Genomic DNA, 10136 nt, shown 5'->3' on the forward strand with positions numbered 1-10136 from the left:
ACAGCACGGGCAGGGGACCTTTACTCGGAGCGAGTAAAAAGACAACACACACAGCAGCAATTCAAGGGCTCCGAATTGCTGGAGGAAAGAGGGCACAGAAAAAAAAAAAAAAAGACTTACATAAATTTAATAAATGTGAGGCTTTATTAGAAAATTTATTAGAAAAGGGAATCTGTTTTGTCTTTTGGGAAATCCAGCTTCACCCAAGAGCAGCTCTGAGTCCTGGGGGAGTCCCAGTGTCACCCCGGTGCAGGGAGACTCCAGCGGGTGTGATGAGGACGGGGCTGGGTTAGCTGAAGGGATCCTGGCTCGTGATCCCGAGGTAATCCTGTATGCTGCCGGCAAGAGATTCCCTCTGCGGGAAGGCCGCCTGCTTCACACACGAAACCAGGTACAAAGGGAAGGGCCTGAAAAAGAAGGGCGTTGCAGCAATAGGGTCTGTGGTACTCCCTTGGTGTTACTAGGAAGTTCACCCCTCCTGTCAAAGACAACGGGGGAGCTCCTCTGACACACTCAAGCTGCAGGAAGAGATAAACAGCCCCGAGTTTAAAGCACGGGCTGCGCACTGCTGGAGCTCTTGTTTGCAGCTGTTGGACATCCCAAATGCCCCACAACGCACCTTCCCTGCCCTTCCTGCTGCCCGTCTTCCCCCGTGGGCCTCGCCAAGTGCTTCTGCCACTGAGCGGCCGCCTCCTGCCTTCGGTTCAGCTTCCACAGGGCTTGCACCAGGTAAGAGGCAGCAGCTGGGTCACCTGCGAGACACGTCAGAGGAGGAGAGGTGGTGTCACGGGGGAGGACTTTTCCCGGCTGCATCACGGGGCTCTAATCAGCCCCAGGGCTGGCAGCCAGGACAGAAGCCAAGGCAGATGACATCAGCCCTGCGGCACAGCCAGCCCCTCCTCTGCTGGGGCCCGGGTTTTGTCTGCAAGCAGGCCTGCAGCCCCAGTGTGAGGCTCTGGGTCAGGACTCGGAGCAGCAGACGTGGCAGACCGTGCTAAAGCTCACATCCCTACAGTTTTTCAGCGCTGCTGGAGCACTGAGCAGAAGGTGCTGGTCTGGGTGCCCATGGGTGAACCCTCCAAGCAGCACAAAAAAGCCTCTCACCTGGCGAGACCTGCAAGCCGTAATGGAAATCCAGCAAGGCCTCCTTGTGCTTCCCCAGCTCCAGGAACTGCGCACCTCGCCCAATGAGGGAAAGCAACCTGATCTTCTGGAGAACCTCCACCTCTGCCAGGAGATCCCCTGTCACGAAAAGAAAAACACGCACACCTGCAGACAGCGCCCTCCAGACACTGCCCCCACAGCCCAGGGCAGTGGTAGAACAGGCCACACGTCTACTCGGGCTGTTCGTGCGCCAGCTCCACAAACATCTCGTGGCGGAGCTCAGCTTCTGGCTGCCAGGCTGGGAGAGGCAAGGAGGCAGCAGAGGGAACGAGCAAAAAAACCACTGAGAGCTCAGTGCCTTACAAGCCTGCAGCTCAACAGCAACCTCAGCAGGCAGCAGCCTGTCCTTTGGCTGCTTATTTGCAAAAACTGGTGCAAATCTACCCTCTGGAATCCCAAATTGAGAAGCTTTCCAGGTCACAACCATTTAATGTCGCCTAGCAGGGAAGGAGGCAGAGCTGAGGGCAAACCCTGCCCCAGCCCAACCAGCCCATCCCTTCAGAGGCCCAGCGTGGCGCAGAGCTCAGCACACCGGGACAAGTGCCTCCTGCCAGAGGTGGCAGTGGGACCGCAGCCCCGCTCCTTTCCCTGCCACTGCCAAGCACAGCGCTGCGGACAGCCTCACCTGTCGGTTCTGCACCAGGCCCACAAAGGGGGAACCGCAAGAGCTCGCTGAGGCACCTGCAGGTGGGAGGACAGATGAACTTCAGCACCGTGCCTGGGCTGGGAAGTCAGCTGCACGCTGTCACATCAGCCCCCACGCCGATTTGTGCTCTGCCCACACCAGCTATTGCTGCCTGCTGGGCTCCTGGGGGACTTCGTCACCTGCTGAACTGCGTTACGGCCTCCTTGTTCTCGCCCAGCTTGACCCACGCCCAGCCCTGGTGCAGGTAGGCAGCTGCTCTCCAGGTGAGGCAGTGCAGACTCTCCCTCTTCTGGGACAGGAGCCCCCCGGCCAGCCCTGTGCCAGGCGAGGGGCTCTCTGGCTGCTCCAGCCCCTCCTCAACTTGTAACGTCCGTGGGATCAGGTCATTTGTCCGGCTGATGACCTCCTCGCACACCGTTATGGCATCCCGGTGCTTCCCGTCCTGCTGCAAGGCGGATGCTGCTTCCAGGAATGCCTCAGGGATTCTGGGCAGAGCTGAGCCACCATCCAGGGGCACCTGGGGAGAAGTGACGGCAGTGCTCAGACAGAGCTGCAGCGCATCCTACCGAGCAGAAGGACCCTGCGCTTACTGCAAAGCTCAGACCGTCTCCCACAGACGTTGGAGCCTGTTGGAGGACGCTGCAAAGCAGCAGCAGCTCAACATCCAAGAAGGTGAAGCCCTGCTCCTAAAGTGAAGGCCATCCAAAGCCAGGCCAACAGCTGCTCCCCACGGTTTAAAGGGAAGCTTTTTCCCCAGACAGCAGTGGCAAGTGGTCACTGGTGTGAGTCCAAAGGCAGACACGCCACAGGTGCACGCCCCCTGCTCATCTCCTTCACATCTCAAACTAGACACTGAAGCCTGGAGTCCAGGTACAAAGCTCAGGCCCATGCCTCAGGATGGGGATCCGAACCTCACCTACCAAGTTCCCAAGGGAACTCTTCACCAAGATACCTGCCTGTTGCTGCAGCCCCTCCTGAAGCACAGCCAAAAAATCCAGGTAATGCTCCACTGCATCAGCCACCCTGCAACAGGGACAGGACACGTGGTAGAAAGAGCAGGGTGAGCCCAAGAAGTGCCAACACCCAGGCTGAACCTGAATCACCAGCCTGCAGGCGCTCCCCGCACCGTACTCGCTCTGGTTACAAGCCCCACCACTTCAGCAGACCTCTAACAGCAGCACTGAACTGGGCTGCTTCCAGGGGCATGGAGAATAACCACAGATCCCAAACAAGCAGTGTGTTGCAAGCAGAATGGAGGCAGCTGTTACCTCCCCTCCTGAAGACACCGCTGTGCCAGCAGGTACTTCACTTCAGAGGGCTGCCGATGGCGAAGGAGAGAAATGTGGATTGGTGTGTGGACGAGGAGCTCTGTTCGGATTAGAAAATATGGACTGGAGGAAGCAGCTGACGGAGGTTTTTTTTCCAGAGCCTGTGAAACAGGAACAGAAAATATGGTTTGCACAACCCTGCTCGAGTCCTAAGCAGCTGCAATCACTTGTTTTTGGCATCTGCAGATGCACCCAGACAAGCAGAAGGGCTGTATGTACCCTACAAGCACAACCACGCTGCTCTTACTCATTACAGCACAGCCATTTCCAGTAAAACGGAAGAGCAAACCAGAATCACGGAGACACAGCATCAGGAGATGTGCAAGACCACCCAGAGGATGCTGTGCCTCTGATTTTGGGCTGAAGGTGCTCTGAGCTGCCTGGAACAGCACCTCCCATCACAGCCACAGACCTGGTTAGACCAGATCTTGGGCCATCGGTAATGAGGGCTCGCTCTCTGCAGCCGTTTGTCTGTTATGCATTTCAAACATCTGAAGAGCCAACTCAGTGTTTCCTGCTGTGAGCTGCTCCTCCCAGACAGACCAAGGCTGCTAGGGCTAACAAACACTCCCTCACAGCCACAATATGTCTCGTGAAGGCCTCTTTACTGGCTGCTTTATTAACAGTGATACTCTCTGGCACTAGAGCACAGCCTCTTCTCCCAAGCCACTGAGAACACAAACTGGGACTCGGAGGTCTTGCTACATCCAACAGCCAGGTGTGAGCAGGGGTTCCTGACCAAGTGAAGTGGGCTCCTTCCTGCCCACTGCTGAAAAAACAGCAGAGTAAAACAGCCCCCTAGAAGGCAGAAGCCTGCTTGAAGCTCTTCGCAGGCTCTGCTGGGCAAAAAACTAGCCTGCAGCAGCAGAACAGAAAGCAGACAAACCTCATAGAGCAGACCCAGGGCCTGCAGCTCCACGTCCGTCTCCCCCAGCTCCTGGTACACTGCTGCCACGTGGTACAGGGCAGGAAGGCATTGGAAGTCCACCTGGAGGGCCCGCTTCAGGTGCTGAAGAGCTGTCTGAGGCTTGCCCTAGGTAGATGGGAAGAGATGGAAGTTTCAAGGACATCTTGCTGACGCCTTTACCATTCTGCTCTGCTACTCCAGAGATCCCCCTAAGCAAGGGCAGCAGGTTCGTACAGGACATCCCAGCGATTCCCAGCCCCTCTGCACTGCCAGGCTCCCTCACAGAACTCACCCACTGCTACAAGGCAGCACGCTCGTATCACCAGGCTGCAGCACTTCAGCCTCCCTCCCTCCCTGGGACTGATTTTTGAGCCTCTCTTTACATCGACCCCTTATGCTCAGACAAAATCCCTGCCTGGGTTTTGCAGCTGCCCAAGGAGAATGGTGCCACGAGGGTAACTTCTGCTCCACACCTCATCTTGCAGCAGCCTAGGACCACAGAGAGGCAGCGCAGACAGCCTGAGCCTCCCCATGCAGCTCTCTGCTGTTTCCCCTCTCCTGCCAGCAGGGCAGAGGTTTGGCCATTACCATTTGCCGAGCGCAGCAGCCGAGGCAGGTGTAGATCTGGGCCAGGACCCTCTTGGAGCACAATCCTCCTGCAGCCTCTTGGAGAAGGGAGAGGGCAGCAGGGAGGTTCCCGGCCTCCATCTCCTGTAGCCCTAGGACAGACTGACACCTCAGCTCTGCAGCTCCCCTTCCCACCCAGCCTTGCCCCTGAACAAGCACAGGTAGATCCCCCTCACCTCCACCCCTCCCAGGGGATCCCGCAGCCCCCCACAAGGGGACCAGGCCCATGGCTCAGGCCACGCTACGCCCCAACGTGCCCTTTCCCTCCTGCTGCCACAGGGATCTTTTGTTTGACATAAAAACGACACTCTGTGTGGAAGTATCCAGCAGAAATAATAGCAGTTTCCAAGCCCAGACACCAAGACGCCTGCCTATGACACCTTCAGATCTGTCACCTCCCTGCTGGGAGCACTATTACCTCCTGAGAGACTTTTGAGAGGTCTGTGTGCAGCATCTCCTGCTCTCCCTACATGCACAAAGGCCCCGTGTCAGACCAAACACAGCAAGGCAGCGCTGGCTGCCCTGCAGCTGTTGGCAGGACAGCGAGTGAGCAAAAAGCTTGGCCAGAACAGAACTCAGCAGTCAGATGAGATCAATCACGTGCTGCAATACCAGGCTACAAGGCTGCACAACAGCTTTGCGTGGCTCCCACAGCACTGTAATCCAGCAGGAACAATGTGTTCGCAAACAGGCAGGAACCAAAAGACAGACAGAAGAAAGGACAATCCTCTTCTGCCAGGCTTCCACTTTCTACAAGATCACTGCAGGGCCCAGACACCAACATAAAGCCACAGACGTGCAGAGAACACCCAGTGACAGCACAGAGACTTAGCTGGGAAAAAAGCAGAGAAGCAATTTGGACACCAAACGACAAAACTGAGACCCAAAGGCTCAGCCCAGGTCCTTTTCCTACAGAAGAGCCCTGAAAAGCCCAACAGCTGGTTTGCTTGGAAAGAGCAAAAGGGACAACGGCAGGGAGAGGGGGCCCTGGGGCAAGAGACTAGGGGAAGGAGTGGCAGGGACGGGAATATCCCTACAAACCTTGCAGGAAGGCTGCTGCAGTGCACAGGGTCTCCTTCAAGTCCTCAGCGCTCTGTACAAGGGACATGGAAGCCCCCTCTGCCGGCACCTTCCATGCCTTGAGGAGAGCAAGGAGCTCATTCTCCCCAGCGCTGCAGGGAACTCTCCCCGAATCCTGTGAGCACACCGAGAGAGAGCAGGGAACGCTGAGGGGGAGCAGGAAACAATGATCCCAGGGCACAGGGGAACAGAACTCCCCCACCAAACCCTTCACAGTGCTCCCTGTGCTGGGGAGCAAGGTCCTACCGCCTCCTCAGTGTGACTGCTGACCCCAGGCAGCACCCCGACACCTCCGAGCGAGCTGTCCTCAGCTTGGGGGACACCCAGCAAGGCAGACCTGGCTGCTGCCTGAGGGCATTTGAAAAGACAGGGACCATCTCCCATAACCTGGCTCCCCCATCAGCAGCAAAGGTTCCTCTCTGTCCCACCATCCACAGCTTGCTCCCCGCAGAGGCCGCACGACCACCTGCAGCCCCTTCCAGCCGGTCCCAGCCACCTGGCTCAGCACCCCAAGGCCCAGGACCGCAGCACGTGGGAGCTATTCCAGGACCCACAAATGCAGCGGGGCTGTGTGGATGCCAGGCAGAGGATTACTCACACCAGCTGGGAAGCACTCAGATCTCCAAACGCTACGGAAACATTTTGCAGAGTGGGATTTATGACAAATACAATATTTATGTCAGCTCTGCGTTCTTTAGCAAACTGGCAGGTATTTATTTGGGTCTGCACAGATATAGATAGGGCACACACTGTGACCACGTGGAAACTCACAGTGACAGCAAGAAGCCTAAATACAAGTGGTTCTCATCCACCAGACTAAACGGGGCTGCTGGCAGCAGAAACAAGTCAGGCACCATCCCTCTGAGGCACAGTGAGCTGGCTCATGCCCACTCACAGGTGCAGAACACCTGACTTGCCCAGAAAAGCTTCAGATGCCAGCTGCAGAGCGAAGGAGGCAACAGGACCAGCAGGATAACGAGGGGCAGCCAGCTTAAGGATCCCCCAAAGCTACAAGAAGATGACTAATGCACACTAGAGCTGTAGGGGTGGTACGCTGGAACAGCACCCACACGTGCACAGTTACCTCAGTGCTGCTCAGGAGCTGGAAGAGGCCGGCGACGCTTTGCAAGCGGCTGGCAGCCAGCCACCACGCTGCCTGCAGGGCCCCCAGTCGGTGCAGGGGGGCCCGCAGCGTCTCATCGGTCACCTCCTGCAGCACCTTCTGCCACAGCTCCTCTGTGCTGAGGTCCTGCCCAGAGCTTCCACAAGCCTCCAGAACTGGAAGAGAGGGAAGCCGAAAATCAAAAGCAAGACAAACACAGAAAAACAGCAAGAAAGAAACCAGGCATAAGACAGGTCAGTGCCCTGTAACAGACATCGTCCCAAGAGGGAGAGAAAGGCTGAAGCAAGCAAGGGCTCCTCGCAGCAAGAAATGAGAGGGGGTTGTGGGTTTGCCCAGGCTACAGAAGCAGCACAGGAACCAAGCTCTCGGACAGTGGAGTTAATGACTGCACACACAGGAGACACCTGTGTTTTGCTAAGTCCTCCTGAGGACATTTGCCCAAGAACAAACACACACCAACACTGCAGATCCATCTCCAACTTACAGCCTTTTTCAGCGAGTTTTATTTGAACCCAGCACAGCATAATTAATAAAACCACTTATTTTCTACTGACACTACAACTTTGCTAGAGACTTGGCACTTTATGCCTTGAAAACTCTCATTTCCCTTAAAGCTTTCTGCCCTTCCGCAGCAGGCTGAAGGCCACGCAGCTGTGCATCACCCCCCCTCCCTCAGGAGCAGCTCCACCTCCTCCATTCCTGGCAGATCCAGCCTTCCTCGCTCACAGTTCCCCCTCCTCTGGCCAGTTGCGGGACATCACCAAAGCACAGAGATTGTTCTCCTTACCCCTGAGCAGCCCCTGGCGTATTCCTTCTGCTTCTCCTTCGATAACATGGTCTGATGTTCCCAAAACAAAGAGCAGGGAGTTGTACAGGACGGTGAGCTCCAGAGGCAAGGTGGGGAGGGCAGCTGGCAGCCCTGTAATCAAAGCCAGTTTGACAAGAGATTGAGCTGCTTGGATATGGCTTGAAGAAACCCTACAGCCATCCATGCTGATGTATTATCATCCTGCTCTGTGACAACAGAAGTTTCCTATCAATATTTTTTTTGTTGGCATTATTGTTGTGAGATTTTACAGCTTGGGGACTGCACTACACAGAGTGACAGCAGCTGTCACCCACCTCTCCAGGTGCCAATACTGATTTAGCCCAAGTGTTAGCAGTTCTCCAGGCCAGAGACCCTCCAGCACATCCAAGAGAACACCACACCAGCAGCCTACCCTCTTCCAGCACAGATCTATCCCCTTGCACAGGTTTCCCGTGCTGTGTCTCCCCAAGCATCACCACAGGACAACCCAGCCCTTGCGATGCTCTGTAAGTGGTCCTTAGAGCACCTCTCCCTCTGCTCAGGACTCCTCCCTGGCCCAGTTACAACTCCTCAGTGTAGCACGGTGACAAGCAACCCAGTCCCGCAGCTTCACAGGGAACAGCTTGCTCACCTTTTCCTGGCACCCCAAAGCCCAGCTGCATCCCCCAGGGCACCGAGGCCCTGGAGCAAATCCGGAGAAGGGCTATGAAGCTGGTCTATGAAGTCTGCACAAATCCTGTAAGCGCCTGAGGGAACTGGGGTTGTTCAGTCTGGAGAAGAGGAGGCTCAGGGCAGAGCTTGTGGCTCTCTACAGCTGCCTGAAAGGAAGGTGTGGGGAGCTGGGGGTTGGCCTCTGCTCACAGATAACTAGCGATAGGACTAGAGCGAATGGCCTCAAGCAGTGCCAGGGGAGGTTCAGGTTGTCAATGAGGAGACATTTCTGCTCAGAAAGAGCAGTCAGGCACTGGGATGGGTTGCCCAGGGAGGTGGTGGCATCACCGTCCCTGGGGGTGTTTAAGGAAAGGTTGGACGTGGTGCTTGGGGACAGGGTTCAGTGGGTGACAGTGGTGGTAGGGTGGTAGTTGGACCAGATGGTCTTGAAGGGCTTTTCCAACGCTAACGATTGCGATTCTGCAGCCCTGAGGACCGGCGCTTCCACCCCACACAATTCGCGCCCGCAGCCAACAAGAAGCCGGGGGCCGGGCCCTTCACTCACCCCTCATCCGCAGCAGCAGCTCCCCGAAGGCTCCTCGCTGCTGCCTCGCCGCCGCCTCAGCACCTCGGGGCCCGGCGCGCCGCGCTGCCTGCAAGGGACGCACTCACCCGCTGCCCTCACGCCGCAGCCGGCCCGGGAACAGCCCCGGGGGAGCGGGGAGGGAGGCTCCGCACCCGCCATCGCCCTGCCAGGGCCTCGCTCTCGGCCGCCCAGGCGCGGAGGCAGCCGGGCTCCGGGGCCGCCCCCCGCTGCCGCTTCATGGCCGCCGCCGCCGCCTCACGGCCCCATCATGGCGGCGCCCGCCGTCCGCCTTCCCGCCTTCCTCTGATTGGCCGCCGCCCGCCCGCCCCGCCGTCCCATTGGTCGGCGGGGCGGGCGGGAAGCCGCCGTTGCCAAGGCAACGGATGAAGGTGCGCGGAGAAGGAGGGATGGCGGCCGGGAAGGTCCAAAACTCGCAGCTGGCGAGCTTCGCCTTCCCGGCTCTATGTGTTGTGGTGCTTTCTGTGGGGAAAAAGCCCCGGGGCGCTGAGGGACAGAGAGACGGGGATGGGGCACGGGAACTGACTGCGGGGAACGGACACATCCCAAGACATGGTGCCCCCAAAGCACAGCCCCCATGCTGCCAGCAGCAGGGCACAGGGAGCCCCCCAGGGTGCTTTCCCCACCATGGCTGGTTTTGCACTAAGCACACGCTGGACACAAAAAAATCCCTCCCTGCCCGCTGCGCCTGGCCCACCAAGGAGGGATGAGGAAGTATGGTGGCAGAGCTGCCCTCCTGCACAGACAGGCAGGGAGCCACTGCCAAGCAGGGCACGCCACTAAAAAAATGGCTTTGAGGGGCAGAGGGTGGAAACTTCTCCCCTGAGGATGGCACACTTAGCCAGGGGACACGCAGACCAGAAATAAAACACGGAATCACTGCCCCCAGGGCTACCCCACATAGCTTTGTGCACTTCCACTCAAAAAATAAAACATAAAAAATAAAATAAAAATAAACAGAACTCAGGAGCAGCCAGCACTGGTTTGCCTCCAAGTTGTGCCATCAAGAGGACACCAGATGCCATGCTGGAGCCCTGGCCTGCTCTAATGCTGCCCTCTTCTCCTCCCAGCCCTAAGGACATCCCACCCCACAGGACATTCCATATGGAGTGCTCCAAATTGGGGAGATGGTGGCCAGGAGGAAGGGAAGGGTCAGGACTGCACAGCTCCCACCAGCTCCAGGGAACCATCCAGCTCT

The 10136-nt window shown here is 57.4% G+C and overlaps 1 protein-coding gene across 1 annotated transcript; it reads right to left on the reverse strand.

Moving 5' to 3' along the window:
- Positions 1 to 121: 121 nt before the first annotated feature.
- On the reverse strand, positions 122 to 9204 carry FANCG (FA complementation group G). Its single transcript, XM_082784335.1, has 14 exons — positions 9073 to 9204; positions 8900 to 8987; positions 7663 to 7794; positions 6837 to 7030; positions 5714 to 5867; positions 4634 to 4764; positions 4025 to 4171; positions 3079 to 3239; positions 2767 to 2833; positions 1990 to 2327; positions 1790 to 1845; positions 1105 to 1242; positions 620 to 752; positions 122 to 407 (listed from the first exon to the last, which is right to left on the reverse strand). The coding sequence occupies exons 1-14, from the start codon at positions 9157 to 9159 to the stop codon at positions 290 to 292; spliced, it is 1944 nt and encodes a 647-aa protein (XP_082640461.1). The 5' UTR covers positions 9160 to 9204; the 3' UTR covers positions 122 to 289.
- Positions 9205 to 10136: the final 932 nt, after the last annotated feature.

Source organism: Aythya marila (genome assembly GCF_965140915.1).
Source record: "Aythya marila genome assembly, chromosome: Z".
In the NCBI taxonomy this organism is placed as follows: domain Eukaryota; kingdom Metazoa; phylum Chordata; class Aves; order Anseriformes; family Anatidae; genus Aythya; species Aythya marila.

Coding starts and splice junctions, on each gene's coding strand:
- FANCG (XM_082784335.1), bottom strand. CDS start 9,159: ATGAAGCGGCAGCGGGGGGCGGCCCCGGAGCCCGGCTGCCTCCGCGCC. Junction 4,765..5,713: donor TGCAGCAGCCTTCCTGCAAG/GTTTGTAGGGAT, acceptor AGTCTGTCCTAG/GGCTACAGGAGATGGAGGCC. Junction 753..1,104: donor CGGCTTGCAGGTCTCGCCAG/GTGAGAGGCTTT, acceptor CGTGTCTCGCAG/GTGACCCAGCTGCTGCCTCT.